The sequence below is a fragment of the Pelodiscus sinensis genome, chromosome 2, assembly GCF_049634645.1.
Source record: "Pelodiscus sinensis isolate JC-2024 chromosome 2, ASM4963464v1, whole genome shotgun sequence".
NCBI classification, from domain to species: Eukaryota; Metazoa; Chordata; order Testudines; family Trionychidae; genus Pelodiscus; species Pelodiscus sinensis.
The window spans coordinates 58,262,923-58,283,737 of record NC_134712.1 but is presented as its reverse complement, the minus strand read 5'-3'; the positions used below and the strand labels follow the sequence as shown (position 1 = coordinate 58,283,737).

The 20,815-nt window shown below is 42.2% G+C and overlaps 1 protein-coding gene across 1 annotated transcript; it reads left to right on the top strand.

Annotated features, from left to right (window-relative positions):
- The first annotated feature begins 1,075 nt into the window (after positions 1-1,075).
- VXN (vexin) lies at positions 1,076-20,423 on the top strand. The gene is made up of 6 exons (XM_006131468.4): positions 1,076-1,347; positions 6,776-6,831; positions 13,204-13,351; positions 14,476-14,537; positions 15,827-15,915; positions 17,868-20,423. The coding sequence occupies exons 1-6, from the start codon at positions 1,281-1,283 to the stop codon at positions 18,052-18,054; spliced, it is 609 nt and encodes a 202-aa protein (XP_006131530.2). The 5' UTR covers positions 1,076-1,280; the 3' UTR covers positions 18,055-20,423.
- The last annotated feature ends 392 nt before the right edge of the window (positions 20,424-20,815 follow it).

Sequence of the window (20,815 nt, the reverse complement as noted above, 5' to 3'; positions counted from 1 at the left end):
TCAGTAACAATGGATCGCCTAATAGATTTGCTTCCCAGAAACAGCAGGAAACTACCCTGGAAGGTAACAAGTGATGCCAGCTTGTTCTTCATCCTGTTATGAAACAGTGAAACCTCTAAAGATGAAATGGCTCTTGGTCCAGGATTATAATTTGTCAAATACTGATTTAAAAGAAAAAAGATTGTATTAAAATGACAGGGACAGCATCTTTTATCCCTAGCTAATGTCAGTAATGGATGTTGGACAAGGTGGGTGAGCTAACATCTTTTATTGGCCCAATTCTGTTGTGAGAGAGAGAGAAGCTTTCAAACTTACGAAGAGCTTTGCTTGCAATAATGGATGTTAACAATTCTGGCAGCAGGCTAGCTTAACTTCTGTGTCAATTACACGTGTATGCTGGTAGCAAATGTGCCTCCCACCGGGCTGATAGAGTAGTAGCATAGTAATTAGGGATAACTATTACACTAATTATGTGAGTGCTCTAGCAGCTGTAAGGCAACACCCATCGCTTGTCGTATGTAGGGCCAAAATTTCAAATATAGGTATCTAAATCTGTACTTAGACACCTACTTTTTTTTTCAGAGCCATTGAAGAGCCAAAAACGTCTTCCACTTTTAAATGCATGCGCAACTTTGGAAATTAGCCATTTATTAAGGAGCCTAAATATGGATTGAGAGTCCCAACTTTTGGCACCCTATGTTTGAAAATTTTGATCAAGATATCAAGAATCTAGGCCCTATTGTCTGTATATACACAATTATAGATTCTTTGAAGTGCAATAAACTTTTCTTAGTATGTGTGTCAACTACTGGATTCCCATTATATGGAGAGACATTTATTTATAAAAATATCAAAGAATGTATATTGAATCTAATCAAAATCATAAAAGACTGCCTAGCAGTAGCTTTGCAAAAAGCAGATATCAAATTCACCAGCTGTACAAAACAGACCCAGTCTGCTTCCATTATTACTAGCCACTTTTATTCCTGAGGTTATTGCAAGCTATAAGAAGGACACATAAAACAAAATGCTACTCATGTAGCAAAGGCGTAGGTAACAGCTAAATTAAATCTTAGCATGAATAGAATTCATAGAAAGACAGATGGTAGTAGAAAATGTTGCAATTAAGAATATGGAATGAGATGAGATCACAGCATCAGTCTGCCTTTTGTAGACCTGGACAATGATCACAGAGCCAGACTGGATTAGTGAAACCTATTTACCAGAAGTTCAGAGCAGTTGCATGAAGCCGATAGGCAGCCAGAAGAGAGAAGGGAAAAATGCACCAGATTTACAGCTGCAGCGATGAAAATTTACAAGTTTTCACCACCGTGATTTCATCCAAATGTGAGTACATGTTAAGCAGAGTAACAGACAGTGTTGTCTTTTATACAGAATGTTTGACCAGCAAAGAAATCGCTTCAAGTGATAAACTCATCTCTTTGTTCTACTGTATTGTACTCATACTTCTGTGTTCTCTATTTGCTCTGATGCTAATGCATGCAGATGCCTGAACAAGGCAGAGATATGAAATATTTGCATAGGAGAAAAATGTGAGGTGAATGTTCTTGATTCCATGTGATTTTGTTTATAATATGAATCACTGAGGTGATCAATAAGGCATAGCTCACAACCGCACAGCTGATTTATGACACAGAAAATTACAATGTCATTTCTTGAAGAGTTATTCACTCACTGGAACAGGCTATACATTGAATAAGTGTCTGCTGAATCAATAAAGGGAGCATCTCCCAAACCATCTCCTAGAAATGAAAGTGTATTAACATGAATTACATCTGATGATTTGAAGAATAAATATCAGGTAGAACGCAGTGTGCATTTGATTGAATGACATAGTATAAACTCAATAACTGCTTATACAAAAGAAGCCAGGTAAAAGCATGAAAAGCTATTTGTGGGGGACAGATCGAATCTGCACTTGCAAGCTGTAACCGTGGGCACTCAGCTGCTTATTTTCAGGCCAAGAATAGGAGCACTGATGTGGACAGCATTGTTATTGTTTCCCTCTCTTAAATTATGTGGATCATTCACATAAACATCCTTCTAGCAGGCAACTTACAGAAGTGTCTTTCTGCTAGAATTTATATCCCCCCATCAGGCACAAAAATGTTCACAATGTTCTCTGCGCTGTTTTCACTGCTGTCATTGTATTCCTGTACAAGTGGGTCACTAATGTCTAGCTCCATGATTCACTCAATACTTCAGTGGTTTTTCAAGTAGCTGTCGGTTTGCCAGTGCTGTGACTTCCCTTTCATGCAATTCCTTTCCTCAGCTCCTGTTAGCTGATTGCTGCCTACAGTGACTTGAACACATGCAGCGATTTGGCCAGTGGTTCACAAACAAGCTGAAAACGTGCAAGGTTATTGTGATTAGATATGTTTGTTACTCATTCACCATGTAGTAGTTGGACATCAGCAGCATAATTAAAGTAACAAAGTATTTTCTCAAATTAGGAAAAATATGGACACTTGACACTGCCATGCACTGTCCAGGAAGATATTAAATAGGTTAACTGCCCTGACAGACACATGTCATTTTTCTGTCAATTAAACTTTTCTGCCCCCATCTTTAATTACATGTTTTGTTTGTAAGGCATCAGTGAATTTAGTCATCACTTACACAGTGAAATCTAGGCTTGTTTGGGGAGGGTTGTTTCTTCATTTAATTGGTCACATCTAGGTGGATGCCAGCTTTGAAAATGAGTCATAGCTTATTTATACAATTTAGGGAAAAACCCCTTCATTCTGATTAATTGTCCCCCCTTTGCACTGTTTGCAAATACAAACCTCATGAGGTGAAAAGTTTCCATGTTGCTTGTGGATTCCTTCCCACTTCATGAACGTGGTAAAACCATTTTATGGCATATGAATTATTTTAATTGATAGTGACACCGCACCCACCTTCCATGCCTGTGGAACTCCAGCAACTGAGCACCGTGTCACATTTTAGACATACCTGACACTAGTTCTTACCTGGTGATACAGTGTAGTGAGCAAGCACCATGTGTTATAGTGAGGCAGAGTTGTCTAGAGGTTACAGAATGGACCTGCAAGTCAGAGGAATCTGGACCTGTTCATTCCTGCCTCTGCTACTGTCTTGCTGTACAACCCTGGGCACAAAATACAGGACAAAATTTGTGAACCTGGGTTGCTAAAGTTAGACACCTAAATCCATATTAAGACATCTAACTAGTGGCCTGATTTTCTGTGGCAGCTGCAGGTGCTCAGTAACTCTAAAATTAGGCCATTTATTTAAATGGCTAAATATGGGTCTAAATGCCCAACGTTAGACACTCAAGTTTGAAAGCCCTGATCATAACTTCACTCTGCTTCAGTTTCCCTCTCTGTAAACTTTGCATGGCCAGAAACATTCATCTCTGCAAAGCCCTTTCAGATGATTGGATGAAAACCTCTGTTTAAAAGCAAAGGATTATTAATGGGAGATGAGTGTCCAATGTTAACAACACTGCAAAGTAGCGTAGAGGAGTCAAAAATTTTAGTATTAAGTGTTTCATTAGTCAAATTATAATACCTTAGTTAGCCCATCTTCAAAGCACCTTACAAGCATTAATTTGTGTTGGTAACCCATGCATTTCAATGAGCCCAAGAACTCAAAGCAACACTCAACTGGAGATTAAGAAGCTTTGGGTCTGTACATCCTAACTCAAAACTCTGGTCATCTGAAGAAGTGGGCTGTGCCCACGAAAGCTCATGAGACCATCTACATGTTTTGTTAGTCTCTAGACCAGTTTTTTGTTTCTGGAGATTAAGAGTTATATTTCCTTTCTCAACAAAGCCATCATGGGCAGTGGGTGAACCACTAACTCAGGGAGGCTAGCCCCTGGCCAAGCCCATCTTTTCCATCTAAGTCCCTGCCCCCTTCTACTCCTCTTCCTCCCCCAACCCAGAGGTTCCTCTCTGCAGCTGCCAGCCCCTTAACCCCAGAACACAGAGTGGGTGGGCTGTGCACAGCCCAAGCAATGTATGGTTCCCAGATCCAGAGAACCAGGTGGCATGTGGCCCACCAGAGTACTGGGTGGATGGACGGCACACAGATCCTGAAGGGCTGGGCAGCGCGACCCCAGTACAACAGCTCCCTCCCCCAGCACTGGGCAGCCCCAGTTACTCCAACTCCCAGGCCAGCCCTAGCTATAGCTCCAGCTCCAGCAGGCTTCCCTTCCCAGTAGGGAAAGAGGGGGCCTCTGGACAGAGTGTGGGCGGAGCCACGAAGGGCTGTTTGGATTGGCACAGCCTTCCACTGCCTAGTAGATGCACTGCTATGAAAACCATCCAAAACTGCAGACATCATTTGATTTTGACCCAAGTTTAAGCCTGAACAGGAACCCTGGATCCCAAAACCTCCTCAAACTACAGCATACCTGAGCTACACTATCCTCTCTGGGTCACACGCTGACCAATGTACATTTATAACCCAATCTGCCCTTTCCTCAATATAGAGAGGACACACACAAGCTTTTGTAACTGAGCTGAGAATTCCCAAGCAATTCAAGCAAAATACATTGTTTTAGGTCAAATATAAAACATATTCATTAACTATGGAAAGACACATTTGAAGTGATAAGCACAGGAGGAAAGAGATGGTTATCAAAGAAAATTAAAATAAATGTACAATCTAAATCTTATTATATTAGACAGCATTTAGCTCAAGCAATGTTCTCACATTCCCTCCTCCCCCACTGAATGTTACAGTCCTTAATGCACAAACTTCTCCCTGAAGCCTGGACAAGTCTTCTCAGATGATCTTTGTCTTTGAAATGTCCTGCTTGTATCCAGTGTAAGTGGAGGAGAAAGGCCAATACATGGTGCTGTTGTTTTTTGTTTTATATCCTTGGCCCATGTACCTGGCACAATCTCATAACGTTATATACCCTAATGATGCACATATTTAGACAGAACAATAAGGGTCAGCAGATCATGAGTTTTCATATGATACCTTACATGGCATGCTTTGTACAAAATATTACAGCTGTATACGAATGATGAATATGGGGATAACAGCGTGTCATTCTGATTTCTGAGATATGGTGTTTCACAAATATGTTCCATCAGCATAGCTAAATTACCTGGATCTGAAGTCCCCAGATCAAATCTACCTCTCAACTCCATATAAAACTATAAACTGGCCCATGTTTACTTGAGACTGGGCCTAAGCCCTCTCCAAACATGCCTTTAGTTTAGGCTGAGTGTTAGGTGGGTAAAGGACCAGGTGAGAGTTCAAAAGAACTTTTCATACAGCTCTAATTAATGAGGACTTCTCATTAATAGGCAGCAGGTTTAAAACAAACAAAAGGAAGTTTTTCTTCACTCAGTGCACTGTCAGCCTCTGGAACTCCTTGCCAAAGGATGTGGTGAAGGCTAAGACTTTAACAGGGTTCAAAAAAGAGCTAGCTAGATTCATGGAGGCTAGGTCCCTCAATGGCTATGAGCCAGGATGGATAAGAATGGTGTCTCTAGCCTCTGTCTGGAAATGGGTGATAGGAGAGGGATCATGTGAAGATTACTTGTTGTGTTCCCTCCCTCTGGGGCATCTGGTATTGGCCACTGTCAGAAGACGGGATACCGGGCTAGATGGACCGTTGGTCCGACCCAGTATAGCCATTCTTATGTTCTTACTTCACAATATGGCTGCTATACCATTGTGCTAAAATCTGAGGGAGGTGGTTTTCCAGACAATATCCCTTCTTGTTTTTATTCACCAATTAGAAGCCTGAGCTTGTGTGTCTTTTTGTGCAGAGGTCACTTGAATTGAAGATCCTCCTATCGATAGCATTTGATGGAAGTAAAGACATTGTAGACTTTGAGAGCCAAAAGAGTCCCTATTTTCTCCTCTACAATAATCAGCTTCATTTGGAGAAGCTCCATTTACTACTGTAGAGACTTTGCATCTGTGTCCTAAGTTTCGGTAATAAAAGGAATGTGCACAAATTATTTTCAAGAGCATAGTTCACCTAAATGTTTAGCCTTTAGTTTAGGCTGAGTGTCAGGTGGGTAAAGAAACCACAATTTAAAAAATCATGACATTGGCTAAAAAATAGTTACATGAGCTATTACTAATGCCACAGTTGGGTTCTATTTATTTATTTTCTAGTTTTCAAGTCTTTAGGGGGCATCGTGGCCACATTTTTTCCATCTTCTTCCCTGATTTACAAGAGCTAGAAATTCCAGTGTTGCCAACTATGCTTGATACTCTATGGCAGTGGTCCCCAACGCAGTGCCCGTGGACGCCATGCTGGGGCATTTACGTGCGCCCGCCGAAACATCTGGGCTGCCCCCGCCCCCGGCCCCGGGCATGTGGTGCATGTGCGGTGCCAGCCCCGGGCGCAGGGCACGTTAGCGGCTCCTGACCTGGGTGCCCGGCGCATGAGTGGCCCCACCCCTGGACGCCCGGTGCGTGAGCAGCCGCGCTCCCGGATGCCTGGGGCGTAAGCGGCCCCGCCCCCGGACGCCCGGCAGCCACAAAAGGTTGGGGACCACTGCTCTATGGTTCCTTCAATGGAACAAGAAACATGTCCCAGCACTGCACACGCTAGTCGGCCGAGTGAAGACACAGAATCAGAGCTGGTAACGACATTTTAAACAAATTTTGCTTGCATTTGTGATGATCTCACAACAAATTACTCCAACCTGAGATTTGCCAGTTTCTATTTCTAATTAACAAATTCATGTCTAACGCTGTCATCTCAGATGTCTGCCACTATTACATTCTGACTGGGTTTCTTTCATTCTCTTTGCAGCGTGCAGTCCAGCGAGAAGAAAAGCCAAAAGCACACAAAACATGCTATCCAAGAGAGTAAGAACAACATCCATTTTTTTGTATTCGAGTTGGCTGAACTTATCCTTGAAAATCTCATAGCTGAGAAAGCAACGAGCTGGGGTCTCGGGAGCACAGAACTGAAATGGTGTCTGGAGCTGGAAAAAGCTTTTAGAAAATGTCTGGAAAATTGCACATATTTAGAAAAAAATGTCTTGAATTCCTCAAAAAGATTTCTGGGGGGAGGAGAGTGTATGTCAAGCAAAACTATTCAAAAATAGTTTAAAACATTCTAACAAAACAAATGACAATATCCTGTCAGAAAAACATAGTCTGAAGGAGCTTGGGGGGATAGTTCACCTCAGGAACCAGTCTGAGGCTCTGAGAGTTAATCTGTGCCAGCCCTTTTTGCTAGCACAGCTTGCTTTCCCCTCTGTGCCAGTTCTGGACCATTGGCTTTGCACTGTGAGCACTGGCTTGTGCACAGTGGTGGAGCCAAGGCTGCACCACTCCCACAGTCCTGACTACCACCTTCTCCTGCAGCTGCAAAAGACAGTAACTGTCTAACAACAGCTGACCTCCTCCCCTTACCAAACACACACACACGCAAGCTCTCAGTGATTCTAATGCCTTTTGACTCCCTTGTGTGGGTGTGAAGGAGAGCTAACACGTGAACCCAAAGGCATCCAAGCAGTTAGTTAGTAAACTTTTTAACTTTTCAGAAGCTTAATCAGTGATTGTGAAAAACCCTCACCAGCTTGTGCAGCTGCATGATCTTGCCCTTATGATCCATTCCCTCCCACTGTTTATTTTGCTCATTTGTTGCAGCTTTCTCTTACTTAACCTGTAAGTTCTCCATGGTAGTGATTGTGTCTACTTATGTATCTGTACCCCAGAAATTCTACATTCAAGGTGTTTAAATGAGTAAAAACATTCTCAAAGATGCATCTCCTACAATCTTAAATAATAATTTAAGATGGCCAAAAATGTAATTTCTACTCCATGGGAAATGCTGAGATTTCAAAATGTGGGTTTGTCCTGAATCCGGACAAAAAAGTTGAAATCTCAAAAATTTTCAGAAAAGAAAATATTGTGACAAACTTCATTTGGATTTCTTCATTTCATTGGGATATCATTGTGTTGACTAATATACAATACTAGATTATTGTATTAGATTACTGCATTGTTCGGGTCCTTAACTCAAGTAATTTTTTATTTTCTTCATTTAAATCATTGCTCTGCTGTGGGGCTGAGGATAAGAGGTTCAATATGCAAGCTGCCCGGGGAAGAGAGGATAACCCCAGCTCTCTCTCACTGCAGCAACTTGGGGCCAGATGAGAAGCACCTCTCCATGGTCACTGCAGCTTGAGTGGGCACAGCCAGGGAGAGGTGCATGTATGCCAGCTGGGGCAGGTCCAGGTTGGTCTGCCCCCTGTGCTCCCAAGACAGAATGAGGAAAACAGCAAACTGTGCAGTTAACCCTCACTCCCTGACAAAGGGGAATAGCCAGCAATGTCCCCATACAAATGGGGGAGGGGTGCTTCAGCCCCCCCCTCCCTAAAGTGTGGTTGTGGGGTGGGAGTCTTGAGGCTGGGACAGTCCAAGATGGGGGGGACACCTGCCAGCCAGCCTGCCTGATGATTCTGCCTTTTTTCTGCACGGTTTTCTGAAAACACATCTGATGAAGTGTGTTTTATCCACAAAAGCTCATGATCGTATATATTTGTTAGCCTTTAAGGTGTCACGGGGCTGGTCATTGTGTTTAAAGTTACAGATTAACACAGCTCTACCCCTCTGAGACTTTTTCTCTCTAATATATGATCGATAAAAGTTGAAAGCTAAAGTCGAAATAATATACATCCAAATCAGTTTAAACCTTCTCGAAATAAAATGTTTAGGTAATCGGTTAAAATTTTTGACAAAATCAATACGCTCCTGCCTAACGTTTTGTTTTCACCAAATCAGCATTTTCTGACAGAAAACAGCTCTAGTCATAATCCTGTTCTGCTATTTTTATTCTGTAGTGTGATCATTAAAATCTCAATATACAGTTATTGCTACTATTTGGCAGTGACTTCTGCAACCTTTAATTTGTGGTGTGTGTGCCTATCTTTGTCACTTATTTAAAGAAACTTTGAATACGTTTATAGTTTCTTTTGTGGGGGTTTCCCCTCTACTCCTAGATGAATAATATCCTTGATTGTCCTCTTTTGTCAGTGCTGATGATCCCATGTTTACAATCGGAGCATCATGGCAAAAGGATCATGTGTGCAATGCAAATAAGGAAATCAATTGGCCTTTCAAAAATAACCACACAAACCTTAGATGTTGATGTCCATGTTTCAGCTGACTGCAGCTAATGTGTAATCATCCAATAGCATTGCACATGCTGGAAAAGACAAGCCTTTATGGATATTGTAATGGTCAATTTTTTCTTCTACAAAGAAAATGAGAGGTTATATTTTTTTCATTTGCACATTTGCCTGCTGTTAGCAATGCAGTTCTGTCAAGAATGGCATGAGGTCTTCCACCCTGGTAACCACAGTGGATGCACAACGTTAATCCCAGACAAGAGCAAAAATAGCAAACAACCTGGAAACCTGCCAGGTTCCTTCGTAGCAGCAGCACTTGAGCATGCCAGTGCAGTATTAAGTGATTTATACATTCATGTGACTGGCCTTGTGAGGTTACCTCAGTCGTTTTAAAATTAACCCTTTCCATTGCCACGAGGGTAATCAAGGAAACTTTTTAAAAGGTGCACGATTTAAACATTCAGATGGTCCCTCAATAAGCTCATTTTCATGATAGCTCCTCCCCTTCATCTCTTTCTCCCATTCTCTCTTCTTGTGCCCCAAAATGTTGACTGGAATTATATAAAAATAGTCTTAATTGAAACTGACATTTGATTACATAGCCAATATTGCTGTACATTCTAGCACTTACACTGCTAAAATTAGATCAACCTGCCCAGTGATAAGAATGTAGCTCATAAAATATGGCATTTTTCCATTAGCTGTGTGATTCTTTAGAGCCATGTTTCTCATACTGTGGGTCCCGAACCCCTGGGGGGTCATGAACAACTTAGATGGGGCTCGTGGTATTACAAAGTTTGAGAACCCCCGCTTTAGAGGATAAGCCACAAAATCACAATCAAAGTCATGCATTTAATTGCTTCATTCTTTCTTTGATTGCTTGACTCTTTGGAATGGGAATGGTTTATTAGTTTCAAGAGCATTTTTGTATGTTGTGCTATAGCCCATACATCATTGTGCAACACTCCTGAACCCTAGCTTGCCCACTTTTTCATCCTCATTTCAAGCTAATTTTAACACTAGGGCTATGAGACAGCACCACTGTGTAAGGCCTTGCTGCTTTTAAAATCAGTGGTTGAACTTAGTAACAAAAGTTACTAGAAATTGGCCTCTGAATGAGGATCCAACAGCATGGGAACAGGATAACCCGGTAAAGCACAGTAAAAACAGTAATCAAACATTTAGAAAGCAGCCTGATTATGTGGGTGACTGCCAATAATTGGCAGTTCACCTGAATAACTGCAAAACTCACATGGATTTAGCTTTGCTGTTACATTTAGAAAAGAAAAGTGACTACAAGATAATCCATGTGATTTACCCTACTTGTTTCTGATGACCTAAAGAAGTGTCAAATCTTGTTTAGCTCTATGTGGGCTGCCTGCGGCAGGTTTGGTTTTCTGACCTACATATGTCTTGACTTATTACAGTAACATGTTGGGTAGTCCCTATCATGATGAAGTCACGCATTAGGGTAGCAGTTCTCAAACTCACTGCACCGCGACCCTCTTCTGACAAGAAAAATTACTACATGACCCCAGGAGTGCAGACAGAAGCCTGAGCCCACCCAAGCCCCGCCACCATTGTGGACAATGGGGGTCAAAGCCAAAGAGCTTTGGATGGGGGGGCCTTTAACCTGAGCCCCACCACTCAGGGCTGAAGCCCTTGGGCTTTGACTTTAGCCCCAGACAGTGTGGCTCAGGCTTCAGCTGGGCCCCAGTAAATCTAACACCAATCCCGGCAACCCTATTAAAATACAGTCACAACCAATTTTGGGGTCCCACCCCACAGTTTGAGAATCGCTGCATTAGGGATAAGGAACACTGGAAGTCTGCTGTTATTAATTAGCTGTAGCAAATAAATGTAGGTCTATGTGAGATGTTCAGTCGGGATTGTGCTGTGACAGTTGAGCTAGCACCGTGACAGAAATGTCATAATTTATTGCAATGGTTCTTCATGCTTGAAGAACCTTTTGTACCTAATATAAGTAACTAGAAATCTTTAAAAACATAGGTAACATGGCTAAATAAATTAACCCTGCATTGAGCATAGAACTGACAACAAACCATGCACCCATGCACACACTGACACCTGAAATTTACAAGACATGGGTGTACCACTGGGCCAAGTCAGCACTCTCCTTGAGTCAGGGAGGATGTGGGCAGATGCAACTACCCACTTGCATGTCATAAAATTAACACGTCTGGCCTCTGGAAGAGCACAGAGGAAAGCAAAATCCATACTTGAGGGTCTGTATGGAGAATGCCAAGCTAGCAGCAGCCTCATCCAATTGATAGTGGTGCAGTCTCTGAGTGTGCCTCCTGACCAAATTGTGGCAATGTGTGATGGGCCCTCCAATAACCAGGTTCCAAACCCTCCAGGGTTTTGTAACCAGTTGGGTTGCATGCACATTTAGTCATAGCTGATGCAGATCCTTGAGAGTGTGAATAATGTCTGCTTAAACCAATCAGAGTCTGCTTAAAACGTGGACCCCGCATTTGGGAGTTTGCAGAGTGCAAGTAGCCACTACAGAGGGACTAGGCGATTCTGAAATAGTGCAGCCACAGCTAGATGAGAGCCAGTAGAGACTGCTTGAGCAGCAGCTAGAGGCTAACAGCTACTGTCGTCCTTGGAATGGGGGGGTTAATACAGCTGGAACTGTGCAGAAAAGTGCTAGTAAATATCTTCAAATGCCTGGGGGAAGCTAAGTCTGAGAACCAGTTTCAGGGCTCTATGGGGCCCCATGGGAGAGCCCTGGAACCCCAGTCTCCAGCTTGCCTCAAGGGGATGAAGTCCAAGCACCCCTGTGGGATTGAAGCCCTGAATACTGGAGTGTCCTGCACGTTGAAGCCCTGAGCACCAGCACTGCTACTGAAACATGAAGCCCTGAATGTGGCAGGGAGGATGATCCAGGAAATAATCTAAACAAATTTAAACCCGCCCCATTCCTCATCTTTGCCCGCTGTTGCCTTTCTTCTTGAATTCTCTCCTGATCTTCCAAGAGAGGAAAGCAGGGCTAAGCAAGAGAAAGTCTCTCCTCGTGCTACTGTTCTGTCTCGTATAGGCAGTACCGCCACCCCAGAGAAAAGCAAAAGTGCAGGGGCCAGTGAGGCAATGGATAATGTGTCTGTGGTCCAGGAGAGTGCAGGGTTATGAAAGCAGAGAGAATGCAGGTCATTATTCAACATGTTTATCACTCCTCTTGTTCACACCTCAAAATCAAAATATTCCTTCATTTATGGGGATACAAATTGAAAGATTAAATGCTACAGAGCCAATGACAGTGGTTCCAGTATAATTACTTGAATGCCTTACATCAGTGGTCACCCACCAGTAGACTGGGATCTACTGGTAGATCTTGGAGCCTCTGACAGGAGATGCTGACAGGTTTGGCCAAGAGGCTACTATCATGTGTGGGCACTTCAGTTACCCTTCTCCCACTGCTGCGCAACTCTGCCCTTTGCCATGGAGCTGTCCCCACAGGAGCCTCCTGCTTGCTGGGCAGGGGAGGGGGGGGGAGAGGAAGGGCACTGATGTCAAGTTGCCCCCTCCCACTTTGTATCCTGTCTCCACAGAGCAGAGAGGGGACACAACAGGGCTTGGGATGGAGGAAGCTTGCTGGATGCTTTTGGGAGTGGTGCAGGGCCAGAGTAGGGATGAGCTGCCTTAGCCCCACTGCACCCCTACCCGGGAGCCACCTGAGGTAAACAGTGCCCAGCTGGAGCCCACGTCCCCAAACCCTACCTCAGTCATGAACCCCCCATCTTTACCCGGAGAACCATGGAGAACCATGCATCCAAGTGCCCTCCCAGAGCCTGCACCTAGAACCCCCCCCCCCCGACACCTCAACTGCCTGCACCCCAACCCTCTGCCCCAGCCTGGTGAAAGGGAGAGTGGGAGGATGGAATGAGCAGGGGCGGAGCCTCAGAGAGCGGGCACAAAGGAGGAGGAGCCAGGGTATTTGGGTTTGAGGTAGATATTGGATTGCACTTAAATTCAAAAATGATCTCACATATTAAAAGGCTGGAGATCACTGCCTTACATTCTTACATAGCTCCAATGAAGGTTTTTATAATTGGACAGTTTTGTCTCTTTCCTGCAGGTGGTAGCAGTGTCTGATTATCAGCCTTACAGGGCAGAGGACTTGCTTCCAAGCTCACAGGATTTCACCCAAGTCCAGTACAAAGATGCAGTGTGGAACTTTGGTCATTTGCAGAATGAACAGGAAGGATTCTGTCCTACCAAGCACAGTAAGTTCTCATCTATGACTTCCTTACTCCGTTATCTCTGCTAATTGCTTAGATCATTGTTTGATAATGCAGCCTTCTAGTTTCATGAAGTTTTCATTAAAATGGATACTTTGGTACGTATCTCAAAAACTGTCCGCATAAAAATGCAGTGCGGTGAATATGATGATGATCATGAGGTTGCAAAGCATTTGTCAGTAAGAGACTGGGCTAATATCACATAACACTTTTTTTTTCCAAACTCATACTCTTCTGTTCCAAAAGTTTAAGATATATTCTGGCCAGCCCTGGTAGTGGTGCCTGTTATCATGAAGTTGCCTTTCACTGTGCCCTATAAAACCCTGTCGTCTGTTGCTTATAAATTCTGACAGACTATTTGGTCTGAAATTTTATATCCTGAATATCTGCCTCAGGCCAAATTGCTTTGGAAAATTGCTGCTGAAATGACTCCTGTGGGAATTCTGCCCCCAAAATAATATATCTGCACTTGAGCAAAGTGTCTTATACCTCTCTTGACCTGGTCCACACAGGATGACAATCGTCTACTTCTAATTGGTTACTCCATAGCTCAAATGGAGATCCAATGACTACGTGGGTGTCAATGTGATGCCATGTACTTGAATCTCATTGTTTCTATTTGCTTTTTATAAAATTAGGATAACACACACACACACACACACACACACACACACACACACACACACACACACACAAAAACCCTATGTTAAAAGAACATTATTGAGGCAGCAAAGTGAAGCTCTCATAAGTATGGAAATGGCTGAATTAAGGGAGGTAGGGGGAAATGTTCTTTGCAGCTTCCTTTTTTGCCCCCACACAAGGCCATGCACAATGAAGTGTGGGGTAAGACCCGACAGCTGGACCCATTGTTGATAGCTAAAGTTACGGGGTTGACTTACAAGTCTCCTTTAGCAATTCCAAGCTCTCTCATTCCTACATAACAAAAGGTGGTCAGGTCTTTTGTGATATAGATCTTTGCAATTGGTCATAGTCAAATCTAATATGACTATATAAGTCTACTTATAGCCTCTTTCCACATAGTCTTTTAATAATATATAGTCCAGGGTAACGATAATTACCAATAATTGCATCTTAATTATGCATTGCAGTGGGAATTTCTGAACAAGAATCATCAAAATCCCGTGATAACCAGTTGGATGGAAAATCTTCTGTAAGTAAAATTCAGTAAGATCAGCTACCTTTATGTGAGGTGCTTTAAACTAGTAGATGAAATTCAGTGTTGAAAGTGCAAACTAATACCCATTGGAAGAAATAATCCCAGGTATACATATAATGGGTTTTTTTTAATGCTTGTTACAATCAGAGAAAGAGATCTTGGAATCGTCACGGCTAGCTCTCTGAAAAACTTCCACTCAAAGCACGGCAGCAGTCAAAAAGGCTAAGAGTATGTTAGAAGCTATTAGGAAAGAAATAAAAAATAAGACAGAAAATATGATCATTGCTCTATGTTCAGAGTGTGGGCATACCATAGTTTCATATATTTCCAATTCTGGTCACCCTTTCTCAAAAACGATGTAGTAGGACTGGAAAAGGTTCAGAGAAGAGAAACAAAGAGGATCAAGGATATGGAACAGCTTCCATATGAAGAGACACTAAAAACAATAAAAACTGTTAATTTTAGAAAAGAAATCACTAAAAAGAAATATGGTAGAGGTCTATAAAATCATGAATGGTGTGGAAAAAGTAAATAGAGAAGTGTTATTTATGCCTTTACCCAATACAAAAATTGTTTCACTTACTGCATTTAAGCAGGTCAAAACTAGATTTGCAAAAGCAATTTCTGACATTTTTAATGATTGCCTCTTGGAACAACCCTTGAAAACACAAGGATGTTCTTCTAAATTTAACCCTATGTGATACTTACGAATTGGTTCCATAAAAGTGAAATCACTAAGTAAAAGAGACTACAGTGAAGTAAGTCCCAACCCCCTCAGTAAAACTAGCCATTCTAGTTGTAGCCTGACATAGCAGTAGTAATAATATCTCACTCTTATCTAGCACTTTTCATCAGTAGGTCTCCAGGTGCTTGACAAAGGAGACCAGGATCATTATCCCCACTTAACAGGCACAGTCAGGGCCCAATATGGAGTTGCACCTACTAACAGCAGGTGAGTAGTTGCCCCTCAACACGGAAGACATGATTTACCAAAAAGTAATGAAACCTGAAGGGTTTTTAGGCATCTGTCTCACACACCTCCCATTCTTGTTCACATGAGTACCATAATCCTTGCTCACAAGAGCACCTCCATGGATGTGACTTCACATCAGTAAAGATTATTTTGTGGTTAAGGGTTTAGCAATCAGACCCATGATTTGCTCTCCTTTTCAGCAATTTATGGTATTTTTTATAACCTCTCACCTTAAGTCCCCAAGTAACATGCAGGTCCCATTCATTAGAGAGATGTGTAAAAGTTTCTTAATCATCTTTTTCTTCCCCAGAAACTTTCAGCATCTCCAGTCAGACATATCACAGTGAAACAGGCTGCAGCTTCAGAACCAGCTACACCAGACAGTGCTTTTGCAGAAGAGTAAGTCCCCTTTCTGTACATCCACCACCCCAGTACTGTTGTGCCTGGTGCTTCAAGGCTCTGTCTGAAAGGCAAAGTAGCAGAAGGCCCAGGATGTAGGTCATCAATTGATATACACACATACGAAAAGTCAGTAGCAGATTACTCATGAATGGAGTAATAAACCTCAATGATCTATAGAAGATGAGTAATTAAATTCCAGAATATTTGTCTGAAGTATGATGTTATTGATTATACACTATTCATCTAGATTCTAGATTAAGACTATTTAAAATGTTAGACATTTGCCAACTTAACTGCTCTTCCTTAATTAGAAAAAAATGAATGATGTCTGAGTAATTATTTATAAACATCTAACTAGCATGTCATCATGAGTCCAATTTATTCAAGCCAAGCTTTCCTGTAGAAAGGAAAAGGAATAGCCACATTGGAGATACATTGGGCAAAGTTCTGCTTTTGATCACACCCTTCAGACCCCCTGAAGTAATATGCAGAAGTTAGCCCAAGCACTTAGGCACTAGAAGGTGCAATTTCCTTATATCTTCTAAACCAATAATTTTATTAAATAGAAAATTGCTCCTGTGGGCCAATTGGACTCCTCACATAAATTCATTTGTCAATTGAGTTACACCAAAGATGAATACATTGCTCTTTGGGAGCAGTACAACTAGCCCATATTTATTATCATTGTTATTTAGACATGTCATAGGTGTACATTTCACTTTACACTCAGATTAAAAACCTGAGGCCTGCGTCTCTGTAGTAGCTCCACTGAAATAGATGCAGTGACCCCAGTATACATCAGCAAAGGATCAGTCCTACAGTCCCTGCTGCTGCAGAGATCTTACAATTACAATCTAGGGGTGTCACAAACACTACTAGACCTAGTGCCTACCACAAGACCTCGGGGCTGTCTGCACTGCAGCTAGAGGTGTGAATTCCAGCTGGAATAGACATACCTGTACTAGCTCTGTTCAAGCTAGTAAACCAAAAACAGAATATGAAGCCAGAGTGGCATAAACTGTGGACGTGGCGAGCTTCTTAAGCACATACATAGGGTCTTGGTCAGGATATTGCTCACTGTGATTAGCCCTTCCCACCACTCACACTGCTATGACTACTGTTTAATTTTAGCTTGCTAGTTTGCACAGAGCTAGTGTGTGCATGTCTCCTTGAGAGTGAAATTACACCTCCAGCTCTAGTGTAGGCATACCCATAATCCCATTGGCTTTAATGGGGAATAGCAAACTCTAAACCGACATCAGCATTTTCAAAATTGGGCCCTAATATAAGGTGTGACCCTGCAACCCCAACTCTCTAATGAATAAAAAACCAAGGAAGTGATGCTCTCTGGATATTCCCATCTGGCAAATAAACAAGGGAGGAGAGGGCAGAGAAAGGAATGGGGAGAATCTCTCTTTTTGCCAATTTGAACAGAAAGCCAGGCATAAAGAGGAAATACTCTGTACCTTTTCCAGAGTTGTCGTTACTTCTCCTGGAGTAAGAGGGGAGCAGACAAGGAATTGTGGGGCAGACCAATCGCATGCTGAGTCTAAAGGCTCAGTCTAGTAGCCCATTGGGACTGAGTAGAGGGTTTTGTGGACTCAAACCTTTACATATGACAACACGGTCAAAGAGGAAAGATCTTAGATTTGCACAAAGCACAGCTTAGCTTTTGCAGTGTTCGTTTCACTATTGTTAATGGCATTCACATTTAACCGGTACTTTATTCACTTGGTACGAAGGTCAACACTGGGAAGAGGGATGAAAGAAAGGGCGGCTGGATAAGGGATTTACTTATAACAAATTCAGTTACACCCCAGTGTGAGCAGCTCTCTTCCTTCTGCTAACCCAAGGTTATTTCAGCTTGTTTAGTTACCCACTGAAGATGTGAATGAACCTGGCAAAGAGCCATAAGAGAAACTTTTAGTGTGTCCTGCTTTGTTCTCTAGCTACAGAAGGCACTCGAGGAAGAACACTGGACATGACTTATCCCTTGCTTCAGAAGCAGATGCCTCTTTACTTTTGACGGGCAACAGCTTGTGTGGAACTCCTGGCATCCTAAGGAAAATGTGGATGAAGCACAAGAAGAAATCAGAATATCTGGGGGCAACAAACAGTGCCTTTGAGGCCGACTGACAAGCCTCAGCTTTGCTTTTGCAGGACGAATATTCCTTTAGCAAGGGAAGGATGCTTTAGGATTTCCCTGGGGATGGTTGCAACTCTGTTGATGAAAATCTGAAGACATTACTTGTGCTATTCATGGAATTTGCTGAACCTTGGAAGATGGAAAGATAATACGGAAAAAGGAGACTGTGAGCTAATTCAATAGCCATATTTTATTGGAATATTTCTGGTACCAGTACAGTTGTAATATATTCCACCTGATTTGCTAATGCTAAAACTACTGTTGACTCATTCACCATTATACTTGTTCTGTCCTAATTAACGTGGAGTCATAAAGACAAAAGCCTACAATTAGCTTTGTATATTCCTATGAGACTTCATATCAACTACTATGTGCCATTCAACCCTGCTGTTCATTTTGTACCACTGCTACCAATGAATTAGTCTGTAATTCATGCCCATCCCAATGTCATTATTTCTGAGGTACAAGAGTTGAAAACCAAACCTTAAATCAGATACACTTTGCTGATAGCTATGCACCATTGTATATTTATTCAGTATTGATGTTTATTAGACATGACTAAAGAAAGGGAGGAATTTTAAATGAATGGGTGAGACAGAACTGAGGTTATTTATATACTTAACTCCCCTGGATTTCAATGGAAGTTAGGCCCCCACAAACACCTGTGAGAATCTGAGCATGAGTAACTTCCAGATGCATATTTAATAAAACTCTAACCCTGGACACATGATCAGTCTATTAACATTTAATGTCTAGCTCAAACTATATTACCCATGAGTGCAGACACTCAAGGGACATTTTGTTCTGTAAAGCCTGTTCAAGTGCTAGCTATAACTAGTATACATGTAATATGTAACTTTGTGGGACAGAAAATTTCACCATGTGCATGAGAGGCTAGGAGGCAAAGGATGTGCAGATTGTACAACTGGACTATTCAGTAAAGTAGGTTTGCCCTCAAGAGGCCCGATCTTATAAGCCAGTGATTCTCAACCATTTTTATACCAGAAATCATCTTGCTGCCTTCCTAAACTGTGTCAAGGGACCAGCACTGGGCCATGGACTGTCAGGGTGCATCTACACTGCACCCATAGCTTGAAATAAGCTATGCAATTGGAGCTACGTAAATTGCATAGCATATTTCAATGCTATTTTGAAATAGCTTATTTCAAAATTTGGCGCTGTCTACACAGAACTTATTTCAAAATAAATCGCTATTCCGAACGTCCCTTACTCCTTGTGGAATGAGGTTTACAGGGATGTTGGACTAGCGAACTCATTATACTTCAAAATAACAGGTGTGCTCAAAAGATGCAGAATAGCTATTTTGGGATACCTCTGGTATCCCAAAATAACACTGCAGTGTAGACAGAGCCTCGTTGAGAAACATTATTATAGCCAATGACTTTAATGCAATTGCTCAAGGGAGAAAAAACTGCTGACTACACATTTCTTGCCGTTCAGGAGCTACTGCCTTTGTTTCCTTGTCTCTCTTCCAGAAACATGCAAAAAATAGAATAAAATGACAAAGTTTGGGGCCAAACTTGCAGCCCTTACTCACAATAGAAATATTCCTGTTGGTTATTGCAGGATCAGGTTCTTCGTCTGCCAGAAAGAAGGGATTTAAATTTGGCCCAGTGCAGAACTCTAACATGAATTTGTCTGATATGCCCCTGCCGGTGAACATAAATTAACACCTATACAGATGAGTTTTTGCACCTAAATCTCAAAGCTTTAAAACTTACATTTAAATAAAAGGATAATGGTTTCATCCCCCTACCCTTCAAAGAACATTTCTAGGAGCACCTCTTGGGAGGCAAGCTAGAGGCTGCCTAGAGTTGCAAAGAGAATTAGAAAGTGCAAGAAAGCTATCAGCGGATGATGTCCAGTGCCAGCAATATGTGATCAGACTACTGCTAATAGAGGAAAATGTCCTCTGTTTTTTAAATCCTTGAATGATTCCTCCAGCCAGGAGCCAATGCAAGAAGGTGCAGAAAACTGGGCAACTCTCCTTCTCTGCCTTGAGCTAGCATCTCTTCCCCATCCCATCCCTTTTCAGCTAGGCTGTGTCTAGAATGGCAAGTTTTTGCGCAAAATCATCTGCTTTTGTGGAAAAACTTGCCAGCTGTCTACACTGGCCGCTTGAATTTCCGCAAGAACACTGACGATCTCATGTAAGATCATCAGTGTTCTTGCGGATATACTGTGCTGCTCCCGTTCGGGCAAAAGCCCTCTTGCGCAAATCATTTGTGCAAGAGGGCCAGTGTATACAGCACAGTACTGTTTTCTGCAAAAAAGCCCCAATCGCAAAAATGGCGATCGGGGCTTTTTTTGCGGAAAAGCGCGTCTAGATTGGCCACGGACGCTTTTCCGCAAAAAGTGCTTTTGCAGAAAATCATCCTGCCAATCTAGACGCGCTTTTCCAAAAATGCTTTTAACGGAAAACATTTCCGTTAAAAGCATTTCCGGAAAATCATGCCAGCGTAGACGTAGCCTCTAATGTGGTCAGAGCTCTCCATTCTTTTTCAAATATTTTAACTACTGTTTAACACCATCCCACCTAGACGGTAGCGATATACAGGTCAAGCTTACCAAGCCATCAGCAAACTAGTCAAATCCAGCCAATCTATTGTCTTTAACAAAATTGTGTGAGTGACATGAAGCAGCTTGAAATTGCTTGTTAAAAACTCTCTACCAAGGTGTTGCCATTTCCGCAGTTTGACAAAGCCCTCTCCAGTGGCCTATATCAACAAG